Source organism: Lepidochelys olivacea (assembly GCF_965140295.1).
Source record: "Lepidochelys olivacea isolate rLepOli2 genome assembly, chromosome: 6".
NCBI classification, from domain to species: domain Eukaryota; kingdom Metazoa; phylum Chordata; order Testudines; family Cheloniidae; genus Lepidochelys; species Lepidochelys olivacea.
The window spans coordinates 114,256,030-114,283,132 of record NC_140416.1 but is presented as its reverse complement, the minus strand read 5'-3'; the positions used below and the strand labels follow the sequence as shown (position 1 = coordinate 114,283,132).

At 37.7% G+C, this 27,103-nt stretch overlaps 1 protein-coding gene across 1 annotated transcript in view; it reads left to right on the top strand.

The window, feature by feature from the left end:
- SYNE2 (spectrin repeat containing nuclear envelope protein 2) overlaps positions 1-27,103 on the top strand; it is a 272,335-nt gene that overhangs the window by 117,451 nt on the left and 127,781 nt on the right. Inside the window, exons 47-62 of the mRNA XM_084632047.1 lie at positions 849-995; positions 5,198-5,353; positions 6,986-7,251; positions 8,734-10,855; positions 11,385-11,707; positions 12,641-12,785; positions 13,913-14,128; positions 14,571-14,836; positions 15,831-15,999; positions 19,145-19,300; positions 21,133-21,273; positions 21,631-21,813; positions 22,651-22,788; positions 23,737-23,922; positions 25,010-25,132; positions 26,815-26,997. Coding sequence (XP_084488173.1) covers positions 849-995; positions 5,198-5,353; positions 6,986-7,251; positions 8,734-10,855; positions 11,385-11,707; positions 12,641-12,785; positions 13,913-14,128; positions 14,571-14,836; positions 15,831-15,999; positions 19,145-19,300; positions 21,133-21,273; positions 21,631-21,813; positions 22,651-22,788; positions 23,737-23,922; positions 25,010-25,132; positions 26,815-26,997 — 4,920 coding nt within the window. The remainder of the gene's footprint in view (positions 1-848; positions 996-5,197; positions 5,354-6,985; positions 7,252-8,733; positions 10,856-11,384; positions 11,708-12,640; positions 12,786-13,912; positions 14,129-14,570; positions 14,837-15,830; positions 16,000-19,144; positions 19,301-21,132; positions 21,274-21,630; positions 21,814-22,650; positions 22,789-23,736; positions 23,923-25,009; positions 25,133-26,814; positions 26,998-27,103) is intronic.

Here is a 27,103-nt window from a genome sequence, read left to right as displayed (position 1 = left end):
CTCCCTCCGTGCAGGATTGTGTGGAATCTTGGTTCTGTCCCCACCCCCCACTGCCTTTGGGACAATGTATTTGCTGCAACAGATGTGTTGGCAGATGTATAGACCAGTGGAGTTTTGTTCCTTCCTTGGAGCAGCTGGGGAGCTGGGAGGGAGATTGTGACTTTCCCTCTTGGGCTGCTCCTGGGACAGTGCAAAAATGCGCTGCTCCTTACTACGGGTCGTAATCTCACTATCTAGTCCAAATTTCATTCAAACATAAATAAAACTGAGCAGAGCTCCCTGTTGAATCCACTTCCCGAAAATGCCTCACTATACAGAGGCTGGTTGGACCAAAACAAGGCAAATTCCAGGGCTGGGGACCATTCTCTGAGAATACCTTGTGTTCCACAGGATTCTACTCCAGTGAGGGTACAGAAGGGCATCAGTCAATCTCAAGCATTAGATTGGTACATAGGAAGAGAAGTGTAGTCTTTTACCATATGTATCCAAGAACCAGACCAGGTAGGGCTTTATAGATCAAAGCCAACGCTTTGACAGGAAGCTAGTGCATCCCACAAGTAAAGCACTGTAAAAAGTGTAAATCAGAAGAAGAGAGCTAATCCATCACTAACCGCAATTTTTCAAAACATTTGTTATGACAAAATTACAGTTCTGATTCTTCATGTAAATCATCTTCCTTACCATAACCTTGCCTGGTGTAATCTTTTACGTGTTGTAGTTGTGTTTGCCTCATTTATTTGTAATTGTAAGGTTCACCACCTTGTCATTTGAAATACTGTAATTATTAGTCAGCATGTCTGATTAAGACTTTGGGTTATTTGTTTCTTTCTTTTTCCTAACACCGCAAGAAGAAATCTAGTGATGTAAAGAATCAAGCATACAGAGAAAATGTACAGCAGTTCCAACAATGGCTGTGCAGTGAGGAGCGAATGCTGAATTCCTTTGCAGCTGAAAAAGAGAGACTATCGTCCAAAGAAACAGTTTCCAATCCTGAGGTAATCCAAGATCAACTAATTCAAGTTCCATTGTTAAACATCTTTGAATTTTAACATTTCAGTTACATAGTCTGCTTGAAGACCCATTATAAAAGAAGAGACAGCAGTTCTCATGTTACAGTCAATTAATTTTATATGGAACTATTTTGTGATCGCTATCCCCACACAATGTACGTTAGGGGATCTTTTTAATAAAGGGTGAGTCATATTCAGTTCACAATGCCACCAAATTAACCCTTATTTTGTAGTGTTTAGATTTGCTAGGCTGGAGGGTGTTATTTTAGATTCCGTTCCCCACTCCTCTCTTGTATATTATTATGGTTAGTTTAGATAAAGCAGTCTCCACCAGGTAAGAGAAAGCAGATTAAAAGATGAAATTTGTTTATAGTTCAACACTAATACAATGCTCTATTAAAAAAAAAAGTAGAGGGGAAGAAAAATTGAATAAGGGTTGAAAGAATAACAAGATAAAATACTAAAAGAACCTACTCTTCATTATAGACAAGGTTGCTAAAGAAAATATATGTTCAATTATACCTGGTTCTATTTAAAATCCTAAATTAGGGTTTTCTTACTCCAGATTTCTGCCTTGAGAATAATAGATACTAACCCAGCATAGCTACAGCCGACAGCCAGTTTTGATACCTGCTCCCTAAGAGGTAAATCTTTAGCCAGGTACTCATTCTGAGTAGATCTGCCCAAATTGACTGGTGGATTTTAGGTTTCCTTTTGGGAATACTTGTAAATATGCTTTGTAACAATGTTTGCCTGAAACATCCTCCCTGTTCCTTGTTAGGAAAGGGGTAAATGAGTTCTGCTGTTTGACTGAGAGAGATGGACATGGCTGTGTAGGGAGAGAGGATCTGTGGGCTGAGCACACCTGAGTTAAGAACCCAAAGAGTAGCCACACCTGAAGAGAGTCTTGAGCCAAACTTTCCAGGTCTCCCTGGTTCTATAATTCCAGGATCTGCTCTCTATTTACTTCTCTTTCAGTAGCAGTCACTTAATGCAGATTTTGGCAAGTTCCCTGTCAGCATTTCATACATCAGTCCTGTTCCCAGTGAGATTTTAAAGTCACACTGCTGCTGCTTCTTGAAATTTCAGGGTACACAGATGTCAGAAGGAAACATCTCTTGCCCAGTACACGTGGTACATACTTTATCCTTCTTCTTATACCATACCCTTCTGTGTTTCTTTATGCATAAGTACTGCATAAGGGTTCAGTATGGCCCAAAAATAAGTGTATACAACCTTTTTCAAAGAATTTAGTGTCATGAATGAGTTAATTTTTTTTAAATGCCATGTAAGTTTTTGCTTCTTTTTGGCTCTATATCTGTGCTATAGAAAGTCCTTTCTGCAAAGCAATTGACATTTTTGGGACTTCTGTCACTAGAAGGTTATCATTAATACCCTTTTTTATTTGTTAGTTACTAAAAGGTAGCTTGAACGAAGGCCACAGTTTCTTGTGCTCGATAAGCCAAGATAGAGAGTTGGTGCTGAAATCAGGATAATTGCTGACTGGGGATAATTTCTGGAGAAGCTTCAGCAGTGATGGGTTTGCTATCAAACAAAGTTGGAAAAACCAAGTGGGAAGTTGGAAGCGCCCCAAACCACTTTGCTTTTAATGAATGAAAAATTAATGGGGTTATAGCCAGTACTTATTACAAGACACAGATACTATATCATGTAGCTACTTTTTAATAATATAATAATGAATATTTTGTTACATAGTACCACAATTACCATGTATAATATTGCATTGTAGGATACATTGTAATTCTGTTTCTACTGTGGGCCAGTCCTGTATTCATTCCATGTGTGGGACTGAAGAAAATGTAATTTTAGGGTATATCAGTTGCAGAATTGGGTCATTAATAAGTCTGACTGCATGATAATCCCCCAGAACCTTTGCATTGTATTTACCAGTTAAGCCATCCTAGGTACCAGGTAGTTTTTCTTAAGTAGTTACATTATACTGATGCCCTGTAAATAATATCATGACTTGGAAAACACACAGTTCTAGAAAGGTACCAGTGCTAAAAGCTCACTAATCATGCATCCACATTCCTAATATGGAACTGGCAGGAAACAACCGTAAAGCAAAGTTCTAAAGTCACTGGTTTCTTGCACTGTCTCTGCTGTGGCACTGCAATGATCCCCCTGATCATTTCAAACCCCCAATTCCATTTTTTTACCACTGACTGTGAAGGAGCCCCTGAAGGTTGCTCGTTATGTAAACTTTTGGAACAGTTTCTTGAGTGCAGTGAGTGGAGCTTTCTTTATAAACAGTGGGTTGGACTGATGGTCCATGATATATGGTAAGTACCTTAGGGCAGGAGTTAGCCTTTGTTCGTTACCCTGTATGAGAGGTGGCATGTAGCTCTATGGCCTTAGGAGGTGTCCTGGGAAGGAATTGTGAGTCAGAGAGGTAGCATTTCTTCCTTGCTCCTGCAGAGAAGTAACTTATCATACAGGAAAAAGGGCTATATGATAAGCGCAGGATACTTCCACCCTTATGCTGGTTTGGCTCTGCTGGCTGGTATGTTTGGCAATGGAGCCAAGACTGCCCGCGACCTACTCTCCTCTGCCTCTTCCCTGCAACTTCTTGGGGGTGAAGGAAGTACTGCATTTGCAGCTCCAGCCCCCGCTGTGCTCAAGCTGCAATGTTGGGAGCAGTAACTCTGCTGTGCAGGGGAGATTTGGGGGAGAGGAATTACTCCCTTGTCTGGCTGTGTTAGGCTGGGCCTCAGCATGTGTAGCTGAAACTCCACATACATATGAAGGGAAATGTACACCATATAACACCATCCTGCATTTTTCCTACTTTCATTTCACTTGTTTCTTCATGTTTGTGACTTATGTTCCATCTGATGATGCTGTCTTCCCATTGACTCTCTGACAGCTAGCTGACTTTTTTCATTTCCTTCAATTTCATGGCCCTTCACGGCCTCTTAAAATGAAACCTGGTGTTTCTGTCTCAGTAGATATAATTGCTGTAGCTGTGTAGTTAGGGTAAATGGAAAAGTTCCCTGGTTATTTGATTCTTCTGACTGGATATATTTGGTTCACAGTGAAAAGGTAACAAGAAGAGTGTTAATTATTGTTGTTATTATCTTATTTATTTCTGATAGTAACTTATGTGCAAGGCACTTTCCAGACTGAACAGATGGCACGGACCCTGCCTTGAGGAGCTCACGGTATAAACAGAGACAGACAGAAGGTTGTGGGTGGTAGTACAACAGATAAACCAGGTGGCCAAGGTGATACTTGGACACCTCTTAGTAATACAGTGTTGTGCTGACACAAGATATTTGTATTATTATTTATATTATGGTGCCACCTGGTGATACCAGGGCCTCATTGTGCTAGGTTCTGTACATACTCATAGTCAGAGATAGTCCCTGCCCTGAAGAGCTTACAATCTAAATAAAGAGTTGGGGAAGGGAAGTAGTATTATTTCCATTTTACAGATGGGGAATTGAGGCACAGAGAGATTTAGGAGATTTGCCCAAGGTCATACAAGGAGTTGGTGGCAGTACCATGAATTGAACCCCTTTCCCTGTCCAGTGCCCTAATCACAAGGCCATCCTCCCTATCAACCTCAATATATAGACTATTCGCAAATACTCCTCAAACTTGCCATTATCTTTCAGCTCATGGAGAAGATAGTGTCCTTGCAAATGGTCAAGAAAGGGCATTCCATGTATGGGGAGCATGGAGATGGTTATGACGAAGGAAACCAATGATGTGCTGAGGCTGGCATCACTGCTAAACAAAGGGGGCTTGGGAGCAAAGTGAAACAAGAGAAGATGAGTAGGGTGGGAGAGAGTTAAGCAGGACTTTGAAGACAGTGATAAATAGCCTGAAGAAGATGCAGTGGAGGAGGGTTGCCTGGGGGTGGTGATGACTTGATCAGACTGACGGGCAACATCTTAGCACTTGTATGAACTGTATTAGTGAATGACCTGGGAGACCATAGAAGAGCAGGCTGAGCTAATCCAGGCAGAAGAGGACAAAGGTCTGTATGAGAATTTTAGCTGGAGGGACAGAAATAAAGGAATGAGTTATAGAGATGCTGTGGAGGAAAGAGTGGCAGGATTTGGGCATAGCCGGAACACATGGGGCTAAGTAGTAAGAATAAACATAGAGATGCTACATTGTTATGTATATTGCAGAATGAAAAATCCCGTTTTACATTCCAGGGTTCAAATGTGGAAATGGTTTTCCAGAAACAGCTTCTTCCTGAAGCCCAAGCAAATGCTGAATATATTGAGGAGGAACAAAAGGTCTCTGAGCTGAAAAATCAAACTGCAGAATTGGATGTTGTGTTAGTAAATGAGCAACTAAAAGAGATAGAGGTATGGAGCCAGCAAACGCATTCCCTCACTAATTACATAGCTGAGTTTATTCAATGTGGTATAATATAGGTAATCACAAAACTATTAAACTGTTGCATGTAGTCCCATTCTACTTTGGACTGACGACACAGTTCCGCATGACATCCTTGTAAGCAAACTAGGGAAATGTGATCTAGATGAAATTACTATGAAGTGGGTGCACAACTGGATGAAAGACTATACTCAAAGAGAAAAGGAGTACTTGTGGCACCTTAGAGACTATTAGTCTCTTTTTGCGAATACAGACTAACACGGCTGTTACTCTGAAACCTGTCATTATACTCAAAGAGTAGTTATCAATGGTTTGCTGTCAAACTGGGCATGTGTATCCATTGGGGTTTCACAGGGGTCAATCAAGGGCCCAGAACTATTCAATATTTTCATTCATAACTTAGATAACGGAGTGGAGAGTATACTTATAAAATTTGCAGGTGACACCAAGCTGGGAGGTGTTGCTAGCATTTTGGAGGACAGGATTAGAATTCGAAAGAACCTGGACAAATTGCGAGGATTGGTCTGAAATCAGCAAGATGAAATTCAGTAAAGGCAAGTTCAAAGTACTTCACTTAGGAAGGAAAAATCAAATGCACAACTACAAAATGAGGAATAACTTGCTAGGCAGTAATACCGCTGAAAAGGTCCTGCAGTTTATAGTGTATCACAAATTGAATATAAGCCAACAACCTGATGGAGTTGCGAAAAAGGCTAATATAATTCTGGGGTGTATTAATAAGAGTGTCCTATGTAAGACATAGGAAGTAATTGTCCGGCTCTACTCGGCACTTGCCTGCAGTGCTGTGTCCAGTTCTGGGTGCCACAATTTAGGAAGGATGTGGACAAACTGGAGAGAGTCCAGTGGAGAGCAAGAAAAATGATGAAAGGTTTAGAAAACCTGACCTAAGAGGAAAGGTTGAAAAAACTGGGCACATTTAGTCTTGAGAAAAGCCCTGATAACAATCTTCAAATATATTAAGAGCTGTTTTATAGAGTATAGTGATTAATTGTTCTCCATACCCACAAAAACAATGGGCTTAATGTGCAGCAAGGGCAATTTAAACTAGATATTAGGAAAAAATTTCTAACTGTAAGGGTAGTTAAGTTCTGGAATAGGCTTCCAATGGAAGTTATGGAATCTTCATTGGAGGCTTTTAATAAACCATTGGACAAACATCTGTCAGGGATGGTCTAGGATTACTTGGTCCTGCCTCAGTGCAATGGGCTGGATTTGATGACTTCTCAAGGTCCCTTTTAAGCCCTACATTTCTATGATTCTATGAGCAATTGTGTGAAAACATAGTCTTTGTAAATCCATCTGTGTAAATTACATGTCTGTAAATGTTTGTCTTTGCATGCAAATATACCGACTTTATACTTGCCTGCTGATGTGCAATTGTACATATATGTGTGATTATATGTGTTTGTACATGCATGTGCATCTGTATGTATGCTCAGATGTAACTGAGCATGCATGTGTTCATGTGTACACAAATGTGAAAATTTTAACCATATTTTGTAAAGACAGTAGGAAGTAAAAATGGTGAAAATTCTATTTAATTATCTTTCTTTTTTCACTGTGTGTGGATGTGATTGTAGAATTTATACGCTGAACTGGAAAAACAGAGAGCCACAGCTTTGTCTCTGAGGCAAGAAGTGTCCCCCAATGCAACAGAAATGAGCACATCAAACCTGCACACCACAGAATATGTGGTTTCTTGCTGGGACAGATTGCTTCAAGAATTGGAAGCCATTAAGAAGGTTAAGCAACACCATTATCATCTAATTAACAATTATCAGGAAAATCTGTCTGCTGTTCAGTCTTCAATGAAGAGTTTATCAACAGAAAAAGAAAACATAAAAACGTAAGTACAAGGAACTTTTTCAGTTTACTCTCTGGGGGCCAGACTCCAATCTCTGTTACATCAGTGTAACTGATGTAAATCAACCTAAGTGAAGTTACTACAGTTGTGTACTGGTATAACTAAAATCTGAATATGGCACTGTATCAATTTAACTGAAGTTATATAAGGAGCAAAAATTGGTTTAGTCCAAACCAGTACATTAGTATGTTGGTAATAACATTACATTGCATCTAGGGCACTTCAGTAGCAATAGCTATGAAAACTTATTATTATTATTATTTATTACTTTTTGCTATGCTAGCATCTAGAGATCCCAGCTTCACTGAGTTACATGCTTTACAGACACATAACAAACAGATGGTCCCTACCCTGCAAAACTTACAGTCTAAGTGCTGTATTATTAAAATATTTTTTCCAAAGGCATGGCAGATACAAAACAGATTGCCATCTTTCTTTGTTAACAAATGACAGAAATAGGAGGCAAAAGATTCATAGATTCATAGAATATTAGAGTTGGAAGGGACCTCAGGAGGTCATCTAGTCCAACCCCCTGCTCAAAGCAGGACCGATCCCCAATTTTGTCCCAGAACCCCCTAAATGGTATTATTTTAAAAAATCTGACCCATTAAGAGATCAGGTACCTATTTGCTGTTTACTGAAATATTTTCATATTCTGCAAATGAACTTTAACTGATAGGGAAAGTGTTATTTTCTGTAGTCAGAATGAAATCTGCCAGTACTAAGCCAAAGATAACCAGTACACTTTAATATTTAGTATGTTTTTCAAGTTAGCTTTCAAGGTATGGAACTAACCTATAAATCATAGTAATGAGCCGGTTTATTTGAAAACACTTTAAAAATTACTTATGGAATTATTTGTTTATCTTTAAGTGGTTGCACAGAATTGAATTAAAATGTAAGCTATTAAATGGATTTAAGGTGGGATTTTCAAAAGCTGTCTTAGGAGCAAAAGTCTTATTGACTGAATCAAATTGATTGATTCAACCTCAATAAATGGGAATCTTATAATTGATTCCAAACTTTTACATTAATTTTTACATTGGAGGTTACTATACAACAGTGTTAATTTACCCACAAGTGATTTAAAATTGTTATTGAAGTTTACTTTTTGTTTAGCTTTAAAAGTGGGCTACAAGATAACTCTTCTAAAGAACTGCACACATTACGTTAGTGAATATTATTCCTATGCAGTTCATACACTGGAAGTTATTGTTATTGCAGTAATTTGAAAGGATAGTCAACTCTTCCTGGGATTATGTAGGAAATAAATGTATACTGTAAAAAGTATAAAATGACCAGGGTAAGAACATTTTAAATAATGAAAATGTATATTGATTACTTTTGTGAGTGAACAATTTTCTGGTTGGTGGGTATACAACAAAATTATCATTTAAAACGTGTCTAATGCTTCTAATTCTAATTCTGGAAGATTGTTTTAAATCTTGATAATTTTATTGACAGGGGCTCTATGAGCAACACTGTTCTGGAGAAAATAAAAAAATGTATGGATTCAGTACAGAAGGAGAGAGACATTTTAAACAAGCTGAAAACTGAACGAGATAATTTATCTAGGTATCTGACATGCATAGATAAGGAATTAACAGAAAGTCAAGTGAAACAACTTGAGCGATGGTGGGAACACATAGAGCAATCAGTGCAAAAGAAACATTATCAAGTTGTCTCAGAAATTGATGAATTTAACCTTCTCATGAACAAAGCACAGGACATTCAAAAGTTGATAGAGCACCAGCAGCATTTACAAGCTGGGTTGAGTTCCCCAGATGGACAAAAAAACAAATATCCAGTACTTTGGACCTCAGAGCTACAAGCCATTAAACACAGTGTTTCTTTGTTAAAAAGAAGCACTGAGCTGCAGATGAAAAGGATTTGGAGTGAGGAAGAAAAGAAAACTTTGGAAAATTCAATAAATGATTTGCAGAATCAGTTGGAAGTATTGGAGCACCAAACTCCTCAGGAGGATGTTCAGATCCTTAGCTCTGATCCCAAGAAGTATGAAATCATGAGAAGGATGAAAGAGAATATATCATGGGTCAAAGATTCATTGTTTTCTCTTGATCAGAAGGCAGCACTTTCCCCAGATGATATTAAAATACAAATCAGAAATTGCAAGGCTGTGAACAGTGCAGCTGTAGACAAAGAGTCTACTATTGTGTCACTGGCTGATGAGACCCAGTGTATCATTCCTGATTTGAATCCAGAGGAAGTTACTGATCTGAGCGCCCTTTTACAAGAATTACAGAATTCATACCAGGCGCTTGTTTTAAAATCAGCTCAAAGATTACAACAGCTAGAATTCCAACTGGAAAAAAGGCAGAGGCTTATTGCAGACATAGAAAGAGTTCACAGCCAGCTTCACCGTGCTGAGATGCTGACCATTCCCGACATAAATCAGACAATCACGTGCTCTGAGCTAGGCAATCTACATGTCATTTTAAAGGAGCTTTCAAAGGAAATACAGGAGATGGAAGGTCTCATCTCATCACATCTCCAAGAGAGTCAGCACTCACGTGGGGAACTAAACATATTTGAACAATTATTTCTAACTGACCAATTAAGATGCCTTAAGAATAGAGCTAGGAAGATACAGAGGTTAATCCAGAATAAATGCCATGCAGTGGAAAAAAAGATAGCTATCTACACAGATCTCTCTGAAAGAATAACTTTATTGCATCAGGAGCTTAGTGATCTATGGTGTGATGTATTGAAACTGGAGAGAGAGGAAATATTAAGTGTAAAAGAGGAAGATAAGGATAAACTCAATGTGCTTAAAGAGAGAACCTTAGCTGTTCAATCTAGTTTGTTACAAATAGCAAAGTACAAGGAAATATTTGACTGTATAAACCTAAATTGGAACACTTCACACCATGATGAATTGCAAACTCAATTTCTTGAAATTAAAAATAAACTTGAAGAGAAGATTAAATGCTTTGACAACTTTGTTATAAAATATGACAGGCATCAAGCATTGCTAAATGAAATCCAGGCCATGACATCCAGTATAAAGAATGAAGCTGAAATACTAACAAATAGCCCTGGCTCTTCCACAGAAACCAATTTTATATCAGCACAGATTTTATGCCAGAGAGTTCAACAAATCAGGTACTTAATCCAGGAGGCAGTAAATCAATTAAATATAAATGAAGTCTTTGAAGGATCACTCAAAGAGGCTAAGATGCAGCAAATAAAGAGCCTGGAGGAAGATATTGATGGGTTGCATCAATTTTTCCAAAACATGATAGTGGATCTTCAGGCAGAGTATATAAATAAACAAGATTTCCAGAGCAAATTGGAACACACATTACATACCATAAAGCAGATTAAATCTGAGTTTCAGCAGCCACTTCTGGTAGACTTGGAAATGAAAAAAATTCAATATGAAAAGATGCATTGTGAAGCAATGCAAGACAGGGTGCAAGCAGAATTTTGTGCCCTGAAAGATCTAATGGGTAAAGAGAAAGAAAAGCAAGAAGAAAAATCTTATTTTATTGATGGTGTAGAAGCAAAATTAGATGAACTGGAAGATCTTGAAATACAGCTGAAGACAGATATTGCTTCCCGTGTAGTAAGTATCTTTAGTAAGAATAAATAAGATTGTACATCCTTTTGTAAGTCTTGATTAGCTGTCCAGGAGTATCCTCCTTACTACAATGTTAATATTTTCATGGCTTGTAGATACTCTATTAAGTCAAGTAACTGAATTAGATTGAAGCCTTCATAGCTGTTTCAGGAGTGGTTGGATTATTGGTTACTTTTCAGATCATAATGCCAATGAACAAAGAAATTATTTGTGTTAAACTTATTATAATCAAACCGTGCCAGATTCTCTGGCCTGCTGCACTTCTTTTGCGCCATTCCAGAGGCACGCAGGGAGCAAAAATTTTTCAGCCCTGGCGCCTGAGCCCTGTGACTCCAAGTCAGCTGACCCAGGCCAGCTGTGAGATTTTTATCCCCATGTAGACATACCCTCAGTGGCCTCTGACAGCATCACCTGCCAGGCTGACTCATGTCATTTCTCTGAAATGGCTGTTTTGCTATCCATTGTGTCCTGCAGGTTTTCTTAATTGATCTTTTTGTCTCTTAAATGCTTTCAGAATGCCATAGACAAAGCTCATGAGAATGTTAAGCTTTATACCAAAGCTGTCCAAAGGGCTGTGGATATCCTCACTGAATATGAAATCAGAATTCTCTCAGCAAAAGTTGACCTTGGTAGTCTAGAAGAGTCCTGCCAAATTCTACATTGGAAACCAGAAGAATTTGAGTCTGCAAAGGCAAACATAGAGGATCTGACCTCCAAACTGGAAAACATAATTAAACCAAGAGCCAAACCACAACTGAAAAATACTTTAAGTGAACTAGTCACTAAGAATTCAATACTAAGGGAGAAGGCGCAAAGGAAGAGAACTGATATGCAGAGGTAGGTTTAAGTGATCTATGTAGGCAATGATACAAGGAAGACGATTGATTCTGTGGCCTGCGTTGTGCAGGAGGTCAGACTAGATGATCATAATGGTCCCTTCTGACCTTAATATCTATGAATCTATGACAGTAAATGTGGAATCTTGTTTCTCCTGTGATGGATCCTTAATAAAAAGGGCTCTATGCAAATACACGCTGTTCCCAGATGCTATTCTAATGTGTGAAAATTACTCTAGACTAGGCATATTTAAATTCATGTATAAAGCATTCTTTTTGAATGTATTCAAATAAGTGTATCATCCAGCACCGAGTCTGGTGCAGGGATCAAACAGAGAGACAGAGCACCTCCATAATCCCAGGCTTTGCCTCTGGTACAGCAGTTAGCCTAATGTGCCCCTTTCAGAGGCCATTTTAGTAACTGGAGGTAGTCAAGGCAAAATCAACACCCAGACCACAGTGTCTTCTGCTCCCGGCCCTCAGAGACGTGTTCCGAAAGCTCATTTTATCTTTTTGCTTTTTTTGTTTGTTTAATTCTTTGCGTGTGATCTAATGTCTTTGATTATGTCAATAATAATGTGAAAAGCTACTCTGGGAACAGAACTTGTTCTTCTGGGCTGTTTCCTGGCTGAGCGACAGGAGAACATGAAAGTCTTCAGGTCCTACATACACAATTGGTGTGTGTATATGTTCATATAAATTATTTCTTTGCAACAGAGTAGTGGGTAAAAGAAAAAAAACAGTTGGTATCTGGAGGCCATTGTACACCTCAAAAATTGAGGTATCTCTGATATCAAACCTAAAACATTTGGCAAGTAGTGCTTTAAAAGATATATTTGTTGGTTTGTTACATTTATGATTACACCGTGCATTAAAACTGAGGCAAGGAGGAGCTATGGTAAAGTTTGAGTAGTTTGCTAATTGTGTTTCATAGGTGCTTTGAAAAATACAGAAGCTACACAAAAATCAAAGAGAAGGTATATGCTAATATTAATGATCTAGAAAAGATGCTTGGACAATCTTTGTCCCAAATTCCAACGTCTTATAAGGAAGCTCTGGAGTACTTGGAACAAAGCAAGGTAAGCGTGACTCTGAAGTAGCTACAAAACCCTGTACAAAACAGTGATCCAAACAGACTCATTAGGTCTTGAAACACAAAGAGTAGAAGTGGAGTTGGTAGGCCTATGTTTTCCTGTGGTTAGGTTTAAACAGGCCGTATATGATGTATATATCATAGTGTTTATCAAATAAACTTTATCTGTGTTTCAGATACTTTTGTATCCATGCAAATGTATTATTTTTAGCACAAGTTCCTCCATGCTTCTTGGTTGGGGCCTAGACCCAGAAGATTCTTGACCTTGTTTCCTCCTTGGAATGGGAGGAGAGGGAAAGGGATCGCTTTTTCTTCCCTCCTACCTCCCTGAGGCCCTTCCCCTGCCTCCTGTCCGCATCCCTGTGTTAAAGAACCCCTAGTTTAATCCTTTTCCGTCCTACTGTTGTATTGTACACCCTATCACAGGCTTTTTATATTTTATGTCTGTAATTCCCCAATAATTACAGCCCACAACCCTTCATCCCTGGTAAAAGGCATTTCTCTGCATGACTAACAAAACAAAGATCCAAAAAACAAGAGAGAATGTTCAAAAAGTCAAATATAAGAAAATTTCTTAAATGCTGGGGGTGAAATCCTAGCCCCATGAAGATCAGTGGAAGTTTTGCCATTGTCTTAGATGGAGCCAAGATTTCACCCAATAATGTAAACGTTCTCTTTTTGAGCTTTTCTAAAACTTCCAGAAAAACTTTACTCAAAATGAGATGTGGCATATGAAATCTCAGGTGGATTGATTTCTTTTTGGGGAAGTTAGGTTGAAAATCAGGTTTATAAAGGTCAACCTTAGCTAGATGGGTATCACCATGCCATTATGAGGATAAAGTAAAAGGTGGCTAGACTGGTGCTCTATTGTAGATATTGTATAAGCAAATACTGTTTCCATTGGTATATATTCCAAACTCTTGGCAAGATTCTCTCTGTCTGGTTTACCCCGGTCTGTCTTATGTTATCTGATATAAAATTGGCTCATTATATAGTATCTAGGCATCAGACAACAAAGTATCTGTTATTTAATCTAGAAGACTAATCATGTAAGGAATTGTTTTGTTAGATATCCTGATATGCAATATTGTTCTGCTTATTATTTGTATCAAGGTTTTGGTCTCTAACCTTCTTTCGGCTGAAGAGGATCTAATGACGTTGAGACGGGACTCAAGAGACCTGAGCATGATGTGCAAAGGAAGTGACTGCACGCTTGTCAGGATTGTGTCAGCACTGTGGGGAAAGTGGCTTGGTTTGCTCGAGGCTGCAAAAGAATGGGAGATTAATTGTGAGGAGCTAAAACAGGGATGGAAATTTGTCAATGAAGAAGTGAGTGGCTTAACAGGTTGTAGAATATTTTGGGAACAAACATAATAAAACAGGAAGCTTAAAGAAGATTACGGGGCCAAATCTTTGGCTGGTGAAAATCAGTATAGCTCCCCTGAAGTCAGTGGAGATATGTCAGTTTACACCAGCTGACTGTCCCATTATCTATCACCTTTTCTTAATGTAAACACGGGAGATATTTATAGACTGAACTGCTGAATTAAGTCGTGCTACTCATTGGGTTTGAACTATGCATGTGCTTATGTGTTTTGTTGGATCAGAACTAAGGTGCTCAGTACCCTGCAGGATCAAGCCCTGAGCCCTCAGTCCGCACACTGAGCTTCCATTGCTGTTAGTGCGAGTTTGATATGCATGACAAGGACATAGTGTAATGTGAAATGCTGAAGAAAGTGCACTTTATCTCATACTTGTATTATTTATTTAGGTGGAACGGCAAGCAATAATTCTAGATAATCTTCAGGAAGAACTACCGGAAAGTCCTAAAGAGAAAGAGAAGGCCTCCACGGATGCACTTTTAGAATTGCTAGGATATGTGGACTGTTACGAGGAAAACATGGACAGAGAGCAACGGTTATTGCTTTTACTACTTCATCGTATAAGAAGCATCCTGAATGTGCCTGAAAGCACTGAGAGAAAAGCAGCCGTTCCCATTCGATACGAGATACATGCAATGCAAGATCGATGTAAAAAGTACGTGCAAGACACTACACTGCAAAAACATCTTACACAGAACTACGTAATAGCAGAATGTTTTACTCGGCTCACTTGCATTTTCTTCGTACTAAGACAGGTTTCAGAGTAACAGCCGTGTTAGTCTGTATTCGCAAAAAGAAAAGGAGTACTTGTGGCACCTTAGAGGCTAACCAATTTATTTGAGCATAAGCTTTCGTGAGCTACAGCTCACAGTATGCATCCGATGAAGTGAGCTGTAGCTCACGAAAGCTTATGCTCAAATAAATTGGTTAGTCTTTAAGGTGCCACAAGTACTCCTTTTCTTTTTTCGTACTAAGAGAATGTTTCAAAAAGTTTAATGGACTTCAAATATGGGCTACAATTATGTGAAGGATGTAAAATCTTGAATTTTAGAGTTATTGAGGACCTGCAGCTCCCACTGACTGGAAGGGATGTTGCAGGTGTTCAGCATCTGTGACAATCAGCCTCCGTCTATGTATTTGTGTACACATTTTTATCTTTATCATCATTACTGCCTCATGTACCAGGTTTTCAAAGGGGTCTCAACCCAGTTACCAAATTTGTGAGCAAAATTGTACACTTCTGTGTTTCTTCACACTTGCTCTCTGATGTCTAAATCTTTGTGCACCTACTTTTCAAGGCCTATGTCTCTACACCTCAGTGGTAATTGTGAAAGCTCTATGTCAAGCCTAAATTGGACAATTAGATGGCTGACTACCTAATTTGCTTGACTAAACATACTGTATTTACTTTTATCTGAAGATTCATGTCTAAAGAAACTTAGAGCGTGAAGTCAAAAGTGACTTAAGTACCAAAAAGTAAGCATGCCAAGATACTGACGTGCATTTTAAGGCACAGATTTGGTTCTAAATGTATATTTTTAAATATCAGCATTTAGTTTTGCAGAATACTTTTTGGAATGTTTCACTTTCTAATTAATATTGAGACAAATAATTTTTTCCCAATGCAAATCTTTTTTTTTTTTTTTAAGGCTATCTCAAAAGGCTCAAAAACACAAAAAATCTGTGCAGTCTGAGATTCAGGAGAGAGACAAGATTAATGAAGAAATAAATGCTGTGAGGAGTTCATTACAAAAGGTCTCATTTTTGTTGTGTGATGAAGAGTCACAAGAGTCTACTGAAAAGGCAACACGGTTGGAGGTGTGTAGAAGACTGTCACATTGCATGGGTCTCGGCTTCTAGATAATAAATTTGACACAGGGGGCTTGAGCCTGCTCCCATTCAAATCAGTGTAAAAAAATATAAGCACAGTGGGATGCGGACCAAATTCTTGGCTCTATAATGTATGTGGCTTGGAGCCAGATAGCGCTACGCAACTTGATCATGCGCCACAGCTACAGAGGCCTGTTCTGATCCTAAGGAGGGGCTCAGCCAATCCTGTCTCACTTAGAAATGGCTGCTCAGCTTATATGCATCTTCTCATTCCTCCCATTCTGCCACAGGATATCTTCAAAGGGGCTGATCCTTATCTGTTGCAGTGTATATTGGCAGTAGCTCCACTGAAGTCAATGGATTACACTGGTGTAAAATGTTTGTAAATTAGATCATTATCAGGACCACAACCTCCATCAGTTTTAGGGCATGTCTATACAGAGGGAGATTGTGCATGGCAAGCTGGGGTGCAAATCTACAGTGCTGTAGCGTGCCACGCATTACCTGGGCATATGGACCTTGCTGTTGTGCACTAAAAGTTCTGCAGTGCACTTTGACCAACTGTTGTTTCAAACGTAATCCACTTCAAACAGCAGTAGATCAAAATGCATGGCAAAGCTTTTAGTGCACAGCAGCAGGGTCCACTTGGCGACTGTGTGTGCGGCAAGCTATTGCGCTGTAGATTTACATCCCAGCTTGTCTATACAGCGTTAATGCATGACAAGCCCTGAGATTTACACCTGGGTTTTAACACATTTTCTGAAACCTTTATATCATTTAAATGTATTTGTTGTTAACCTTGCGTGAGTGGCTTATTTAAACTGTAGTTTTCTTTAACCAACTCCCTTATGTGGATTAATTATTGTTGTTGATGATTAATATTCTAATATACGTTTATTTACAGTAGCCCCTGAAGGCCCCAGTGAAGACTGGGGCTCAGTTGTGCTGGGTGCTATACAAACAGAGAGTGACAATCCCTGCCCCATAGAACTTACAGTCTGGAAGAGACAAGATGACAAAGGGTTGAGGACAGGGAATAATATATGAACATATGAGAATGGTGATAATGTGCTTGGGGATTTCTTTGGGAGTTAACACAATGTTGAATATGCAAATACATATCTAGGGAGTTCATGAGCTAGCTTTACTGTGATGAAACCTTTCCAACGTGTCTGTAAGAATTGTTTTTCACTCTATAAGTACTTGCAGGTTAATGTTGTTATGTCAGTGAGGTTTTTATAGTATCCAAGAGCAAACGGCTACCATTTCAGCCTCTAAATTCATGCTGTACTCCTTACATTGTGCTTGCTGTAGCTGAATGAGAGGTGGAAAACTGACTGGGAGGAGTGCCCCTGGCAAAATGAAGCAGTGTAGACAGTGCTCCCAATACCACTGCCAGGAATTGGAGGGCACAAGAATCATCAATAGCCCTTTAAAAAAAAAAAAAAAAAAAAGTCAGTTCCCGTAGATGACTAAATAACATAACCTCAGTATTTGCAGTGTTCCTTCTACTGAGAGTACTGAACAATCTTCCAATTTCACTTAAAATAAATATATATAAGAATAATATGTGCAATACTCTCTTTCCTATGTTTAATAGGAGAAACACCTTGGCTGCTGCAATTAGGTTTCTTAATCCTGCTTCAATGCAGGGGGAGAGACTTCAAGACCTACATTTCTATGATTCTGTTCTATGAAATACTGACAAAAATGAACTGCAGTACTTATTTATCTATCTAAGGCAGTTGGCAAGTTTTAAAGTAGCACCCATGTAGGATAAAGCTGCAGATAGTGAGGTAATGTTATGTTGCCCCTTGGGATAGGGACCATCTTTTTGTATTGTTTATACAGCACCTAACCCTATGGAGATCTGGTCCATGACTAGTGCTCTTAGGTGCTAGAGTAATACAAACAATAATAATCATCATGTTTTTATTTAGTTTCGGACAAAATTGGGAAGCTTTCAAATATCACAGTTTTACAGCTTAAAAGTATTAACTGCATGTTCGTATTTATATACTGATATGGAAGTCCATTTTACAAAGTGATATTTTCTGCTTACTGCAGGTCAGAGAGTTGTTTTCTTTCAAATACAGGTCATTTGGGAGCCCATCACTACTGGCACAGCCTTAATTGTGGCACTGTTACAGTAAGCTTCTTTGTGGTGTATTAGGTGTACAGATGTTTTATGTTCTTTACAGTTGGACCCAGTTGTCATAGCAAAATGGGAAAGAAAACTTTATTTCATCCATTGATACAGTCTTTCTCTGCATTGTACTTAGGTGTGGGACAGGATTCCCAAATGGAGGTTAGGATTTAAAGGGGAATGGTTAAACTTTAATAAAAATCATCACCCCATAGTCTAACAGTAAAATAAAAAGTTCTCACTGCATAATAGGAATTTATCACTTTGCCCAATAACTTATTTAAAATTTGACACCACACAAAAATGGCAGAGAGTAGGGGAAAGTAACTGTAAAAACAAGAAATTTTGCAACTTGAAATTTTAGAAAGCCTAACAAACAAGTTTCTTTCTGTGAGAGGACTTAGTTCAGGTTTTGTTTCTAGGCCACAGGCTGTAGACAGTTGTTCAGGTTTCTTTTGTCTCACAAAACCTACATTCCTTACACAGGACTGGAACCTACTGTTTTGAAAGGAACTGTGCTCTGCAGTTCTACATAATTACATGAAAGCAGACACTTCAGCTTCGAGGCTGTTGCTTTTAGCGGTCTTTGTGTTGTTATAATAATGTAGCTGTTAAAATAATGTAAAACTTCTTTGAAAGTAAAAATCTAGTATTTATAATAGGAAAGTCACAAAGCTGAACATTAAATCACAGAAGTACTTTAACATTTTAACCATAAATTATTTCTGTCAATAAGTATTACTGGAACAATAGTTTGACATTGGGTGGTATCAAGTTTAATTAATTCTTACAGATTGAAAAGCATCATTTGTCTAAACCAGTGAATATATCTCAGGTTTAATCTGCTTGCATAGGTTGTCAAGTGAGGTTCTGTAATGTGAAAACAACTTATTTAAATCATCATCATGGTAGAAGACTCACTTAGTTCCTACTGAGTCTAAGTTTTTAGTGTTTTATAAGTACTGAAACCTCTGAAATGTTTTTTAGGAGATTCGGAGTATAATTAACAGAGAGAATCAAACAATTACGGATATTATGGAGAAACTGCGAATCAAGTATTCAGAAATGTATACAATAGTTCCTGCAGATATTGAAACACAGTTGGAAGACTGCAAGAAAACATTACAAGACCTAGAAGAGAAGGTAATAATGTGTGAAATTCACATTTTTATTTGTTTGGAATGTTTTCACACTATATTATTGCTATAAGTACAAGTGTCAACTGAAAATGTTAGTTGGTATAAATGCTAATTTTATTGCATTCCACACTTAGTAAAAATGTATAAACTACAGATAAATTGCATGTGTTACCTCTGTATCCTTTTAAAATATTATAGCAATCAACAAATTAGGGCATAAAATTTATTTTAATTAAGCTACAAGAAGAAATGGCAGATTCAGTAAGGCTAAGATGGGTATACATTCTTTTATACCTTTCAGAACACCACTGTTCTGTTTCCCTTCATTCGTATTCTTAAACTTGACCAATAGTGTTTTTTATCCTCTGTTTCCCAATAAGTGTGAAACCTCATCATGGTATCATACACAGATGGATGATATGTTCAAAACGTATTTCTTTGTTTTGTGGGCATTTCAAAGCCATCAAGAAGTTCAACAAATACTTTTATAAACAGAGCTGCACACATGGCAGGGTATTATTAGTGACATAATTCTTTATAGCAACCCCTGGTGCACAGTGGTGCCCTAAAAAACTTGCCAGTTAATTTAGATAACTAACATTGTCTAATTTAGGTAACTAACACTGTCTCAGTATTTTCAGTATTCCCTAAGTATAATACATACAGAATAAATGAAATATCTATTTATCTAGAGCAAAACTGTCAAAGTTTTAAGAGGGACTGCAGGGTGTGAAACAAGAAGAAAAAGAGAATCAGACTGGTCCATTAAGTTTGAGATAAAATTCTAACTTGGAAGCATAGAATTATTGTTGTTTATTCATTTTTACTGATTCTAATAAAAGGGGTGAAAAAGAACAAAATGTATCCTCTCTGGTGCACAGTGCTTTCATGCTCCCCAGTGATTAAGGCATCTCAGTCCTATTTTCAGAAGTGACTAAGGCATTTGGAAGCCCAAGGTCTGATACGTATCAGTATAGGTATTTTGGAATAGGAGCATGTTTTTTTACTGTAATAGCTATACCAATACATCCCTCTAGTGAGGATGCTGTTATACTGGTGTAAGTTATACTCCTGTAGGTTGTGCTGGTTAGTGTAAGCATCTTTATACCAGTATACCTGCATCCACATTAAGGGCGGTGTACTGCTTTAACTACAGCGGTATAATTAATGTAGTACAATTTTTGTGTGCAGACTAGTCCTAAATGCCGAAGTCCCTTTAAAAAATTGGGCTTAGGTTCCTAAATCAGTTAGGCAATTTTGAAAATTTTGCCACAACTTACACCAAAATCATGGTACTCAATATCCCTATTTCTTGTTCTTGTGGAGTTCTGCTGAGAGAGATTCTGCACTTGATTGTTTTGGGGCTTTAAAGTAATTTATTTTTGTAGTCAGTCTGAGCATTAATATAGTGGAAACGTGTAAAACCTTGATTTTTATTTCTCAGGCAAAACAGTGCTATCAGCTGGCAGATTATATTTCAGTTTTGATTTTTCAGAGTGAGGAGCTGGAGTGTGTCTTTTCCCTAGTACAGGTTGTATCTCTTACATACTGGCCAGAACAGAAACCAGCAGAAGTGACCCAATATTGTAGTATATTACATTGATTTGTATTTAATGCAGTGTTCCACCTGTCATTTTAGTGGGATGAAACTATTGAATGACCCATGAACTCAACACCATATTACTGTTGCTTCTCACAGCAAATCTAATTCTGGCTTATAGTCTTATGTGATTTGTCAGGGAAGTAATACAAAGAATTCTGAAACTTTTTGTGAGACATTATGAATAAACAAACAGATTTTTGTTACCTGCATAACTTTTCCCTTTACTATGACAGGTTAGCACCAAAATCTTGCAGAGCTCTCCTCATTATGTGATGAATAAAAAAGTAGAGAATATTAACAATGGCCTGCAAGCTGTTGAAAAGATGTTACAACACAAGAGTGAAAACATTGCAAAAGCCAAGGAAATTCAAAAGGTAATGTCTCAAAATTCCATTTTCTGAGTCTGAAGACCATGGGTCCAGTTACTGAATCTGATTTAGAAGACTGTCGAGGGATCTTCCGTTGTGTTTGCCTGCATACGCAGAAGCATCTACTTGATTACTACTTTCAAAACCTTTCTGCTCACAGCAAAAGATTTTTTTTCTCATTTGCCTTGGGCATGAGTGACCCAGGGTAGATACAGAAAATTCTGTACTAGTCATATCAGTTCATGAACCTTTGCAAATTCAAAACTCACATGCCCCATACAGGAAACATAAATTAGATATGTATCCTGTCAGAATAAGGTTTGACCGTAATGTTTTTTGTTTTTACCATATTCCCACATGTAGACAATCTGGGATGTGCTAGACCTTTGGCATTACAAACTGAATGAACTGGACTCAGAAGTGCAGGATATAGCAGAACAGGATCCATGTCACGCACAGGAATGGATGGACACTTTAATGATTCCTTTGCAGCAGTACCAGCAGGTCGCACAACACGCTGAGCGCAGAACCACACTCTTAAACAAGGTAAAAGCAAAGCTACAAGTGTCTTGGCTTAATAAAGGATCAGACATTAAAAAAGAGACTATATGGTTAAAATGTCAATAGTGCCTACGTGGCATAGGACCCTAAGTGTCATTGAGGTCTCAGTGGGATTTAGGCTTCCTAAGCCCAGATCCTCAAAGGTATTTAAGTGCCTAACTCCCACTGCTGTCAATGTGAGTTAAATGCCTAAATATTTTTGAAGATCTTGGCCTAAGTGCCTAAAACACTTAAGAAAATGGGAATTAAGCTCCTAAATCACTCAAGTGTTTTTGATCATTTTATCCTGCTTCTTTATTTCATAGCAAGGTTAATGTCACCAAACTCCACAAAAATATATAGAGTGTTCTTTAATTTTCCCCCTTAACTGTTTCTGTTCAAAATATAGCTAAAAAGTCATTCAGCTAATAGGGCCAAACTCTGTTGATATAAGTCCTTATGAGTTCAGTGGATGCCAGTGGAGAATTAAGCCTTCCATCTCTCACAGTTAGGGATTTCTCTCTATCTAAGTACCCATATGATCCTCACACTCCTTAAAGGGGTTTAGTCTCACGACACTCTTAAGAAGTGGGAGAGTACCAGTCTCATTTTAAAGATAGACCTGGGGTAAATTAAGTGACTTGCCCAAGGTCACACACAAAGTGTGGCAGAGCTGGGGATTAAATTCAGATTTTCTGTTTCTCAGTCAAATATGTTAACCCTGATTTGAGCAGAATAATACTTCATAATTCAGAACTTACGAATAAATACAGCTAGTCTTTCATTTATAAGGGATGTTAACTTAGGGTGTTACAGAACATATATTTGAGTATTTTTTTATAGGCCACTAATAAGATGGAGGAATATGAGGAACTCTTGAAGAGCATGCAGTTATGGATAGAAACCACCAATCGTTTGTTAACCATGGAGGCTGAAAATGACTCTGCAAAAGCCCTGAGTAAACATGCCAATGCCCTTCAAGTAAGTGTATATACAAAATTTCTGTACCGGGAGCCCAAATTACAAAAACAGTGTAGCCTATTCTAAGTACCTCCAGCTCATGCAGGTATGGATTTTGCACAAACAGATTTTTTAGGCACAAATAAGGAAGTCCACTGAAAATCTGAACTTCAGTGAAAAATGACCATAGTGATAAAAAATGTCAGCAGCCATATAACAATATGACAGGTATGTTTTAATAGGGGATAGATCTTTCTCAGAAAACGGTAAACTTTGTGTCCTGGCCTTTGTCTACTTGTTGAACTGCTTTACAGTTGAACAGATTTTACAGGTCATGCTGCTGTTTTTAGTAAACAGTGTATTGATGTAGAATTAGTAGATCCGTTTTTTGGTTCTTGTGCATTTGTTAAAGCATTTTGAGGTGAATTGTAATTCATAAATCAGTTTCCTTATGCACTTTAAAGTGGATTGTGGTAAGTTATTTCAAGTGTCAGGTTTTTGTAACATTATCAGAGGGAATTTGACGCCATGGGAAGAGTGGTGCAAAGACTGCTTTCTGTATGTGAAATCTGAGTTTTGGCAAGAGAAGGCATGAATTTAGCCCAGAAGAATCGTTTGCTCTCAGGACATGACTTTTATATAAAAAGTAATCACGAATGTCATTGCTGTTCCTAGGATTTTACTAGTGGTATTGTAGCCTTTCATGGTAGGTTGTTATATATTATAATCTGCCACGGGGGGGAATATGAATGCAAAATTGTGTGAAAGTTTCACTGACTCCAGTTAATCCAAGGATTAGATTATTGTATTTAAACAAAGTCTTTACAGTTTGGAACATTAGTGTGTTTTGGGCTGGAAGGCCGAAGTATTTGAGAATGCAACAGAGGTTTGTATCTGAGCCGAGGTGCATCAGTGAATCAGGCAATCTAAGTGCCTTGAACATGCTGATGTGGTGGTGTTTTTTTCCAGATGGCACTGGAAGATTCGGAACAAAAGCAGAATCTTCTACATAACATCTATTCACAACTGGATGAGTTATCAATAATCTTTGAAACAGAAAATATAGTGCAACAGATTAATGAAGTAAATGGTCAAGTAACATCTTTACAGCAAAAGATAGTGGAAATTCTTCCACAGATCCAGCACATGGCTGATGTAAGTCTGGGTAGTCTGAAAAAATAGCTTTTTATTGGTGTTTCATTAGATCGTATACATTATTTGCCAATAGAATGCAAGCATTCTTGTTTTAATAATAGGAATAACATATAGGTAAATGCATCATTTAAAAAAAATCCCAATGTGTTAATTAAGCTGTAAAATTCAAGAGAAATGGCAAAATAATTTGGGGGTGTGCCTTTTGTCTTTGAGGAGGAGAAATACAATGCTTATTACTAGCTTATTCAAAGGGCTTGTCTCCACAGAGAAATTTGACAGCAGAACTATACTGGTATATAATTACGTGGGGAGTTATACCAATATAAGAGTGCCTTTTTCTGGTTTAGCTCATCCAGTTTCAAAGCAACATAAGCTAAATTTGGAAAAAAGTCAATCTTATACTAGAATATCAGTGTCCACACAGGGTGCTGTACTGGTATAATTATATCAGAATAGTTCAGCCAGTAAACTTCCCCATGTATACAAGCCCAAGAGTAGTTCATGTGTGACTTCAACGTTATTTTGATTCCCTACTCAGGGATTAAAGCTATATCCTTTCCAGCTGACCACTAATACCTAATTCCCTATGTGAGTTATGACAAGGAGCCTGTGAAAGACAGTGCGATTGATAGCAACTAGCTTCTGGATCAGCAATACCAGTTGAATGTATTGTAAATGCAGCAGCATTCAATCTCTGATATTGTACATTATTATTACTTTTTTACTAAGGTTCAGTTTAATACCTCTTTCTGATATGTTTCCAGTCAAAAAATATTGTATAATACAGATTGTTTTATTTATTTATTTATGTTTGAAGGGCAGCCTGAAAATATTTGTTATTAATATGAAACATTTAAATGAAAGCCATACATTTTGTAGTTCTAATTTGCATTAGAAGAAAATGTACTTCCTATTAAATTATTGGAGTACAATGTATTTAGAATTTAGATAAAATTTAGACCTGGTAATTCATTAATTTATTTGGTATTTATTAAGATAACAACAATAATAGGCACAATAACAATTCATGTGGCTGTAAAATGAAATTTCATAGCCCCAAATATTTTGGATATTTCAAAACATCTAGGAGGTGGATGCCATTGAATCTGAAGTGAAAGTGATAGGGAAGGATGTTGCCAAAATTAAGACGATCTTGTCAACAGAAGATATATTAGATTTTTCTCCTAAGGAGCATCTTAGACATGGACAGGTGTGTATGTATCTTATTAAACCATTTTTTCTTACATTAAATAAATAAATCAACACATTTCACAGATATGAAGATGGTTGATTAATGAAAACAAATTATTATGATGCATGATTTGCTTTTGAGAGCAATAACTGTAAAATATTGTCCAGGAGTAGGTATACTATGGGAATTGTGGCTGTAATTCTCACAATCCAAAGGCTGAAGGAACTTTTTCACAATTGTATTAAGTGGCCTTGTGGGTAATGCGTGAGACTACAGGTTGGAACATCTATGTTCTGTTTCTCTCTGCAGCAGATTTCCTATGTGACCTTGGGCAAGTTGTTTATGCTTAAATTTTCAGAAGTGCACATTAATTTTTGATGTCTCTATTTCTGGAAACTTTATGGCCCAATTTTCAGAGGTCATGATGACCCAAACACTAGATAATATCAACATAAACTGCAGGCAACTGGCACTTTGAAAAATCAGGTCCTAGGTTTCAGGTTGGACACTCAAAGTTGAGGCAAAAGTTGATATTAATTTCTCTGTACCTTATTGTCCTCATTTTGTGAAATGAAGGTGATTATATTACCTCAAAAGGGCAAATTCATTTGTTTTTTACAAAACACTTGAAGATAGTTGGATGGAAACATGTATATATGTGCAAAGTCTTATTATCCAAGTCCCTTCCAGTCTTACATTTCTATAATTTCATGATTATTTATCAATTCAAGACTTCACTGCAAGGATATTTTGGCCAGGATGTTCTGCCTTCCATCCCTGGGTACAATAAATCAAAGTGTTAAAGATATTTTCTATTTATTTTTTCCCTGTGTCTACAAGCCACATTTTCAGTTCACCTACATGCAAAATTTGTGGATTTAGTTTAAGAGGAAAGCTGAAAGTTTGGTCATGTTTGGTGTTCTGTTACCCAAAGGGCACTTGTTGTAGCTGTTACAGTATATGGAGAAGTGAGTAATATTGTGAAGAAATATTTCACCTTGAAAACAGTATTCTTCCTTTCTGAATTGTAGCCTTTGTCCATATTAGAGAAATATACAAAAAGTTCCCACTGATCTGAACACTTGCGAACCATAATGTAGATAGGGTCTTGCTAGTTAGACCCATTTTCACAACCATTTTAGTGAAACCTGCTGAACGCAAGTCTAGTGCTTGGGTAATTTTAATGTTTCAATGAGCTCCATCAATCTCTGATGAAATCGGTGTGACTGAGATAAGGTAACAAACCGGTCCAGCAACCTTTACACAGAGTCATGCAGATTTCATCAGAAATTGATGGAGTTCATTGAAATGTTAAAATTACCCAACCACTCAGTAAAACTATAGTACATTAGACATGACTTTCTGTCGGCATTTATTTATCAGGTAGAATGTTCTGTGCTAATTGCATATGTGTTTTCAGTAATGTGCAGTATTTCCACCATATGCCTCAGATCCACAAGATGGACAGAAATAGTCCTAATGGCCCCTGTCCTGCACGTGTCATGACACACTCCTCTTGTTTGTACAGTCTCATCATATATTTTTTGAAAACATTCTGAGGTAAAAGTTCTCAGAAGGTAAACTGAGAGAAGGTCTAAAATCAGTCCTGCAGAATTTACGTAAGAGACCTTTTAACTGCGTGACAAAATTGATCATTGTTTCTTCTTCATAGTGTATTCTGGTTATATTTACATTTGTAGGTTATACTTGGCCACATCAGTCCCTTGCAGAAGACCCTTGCTGAGATACAGGGCTACAAAGAAGGTCTTAGGTTACCAGGAATGAGAATGCAACCTCTCTCAGTCTTCAGAAGAACAGCTCAACTTGTGAAAGAACTGAAAATGTTAGAAAAAATGACCAAGGAACAAAATGAGCTACTGGAGGTAAAGTATTTGCATTTACATCAGATTCATTTGTTCTGAAATTTCATACAAAACTTCTTAAATTGGTGGTAATTTTTTTGGTGATGAGACATGATTGTTAAGGCAG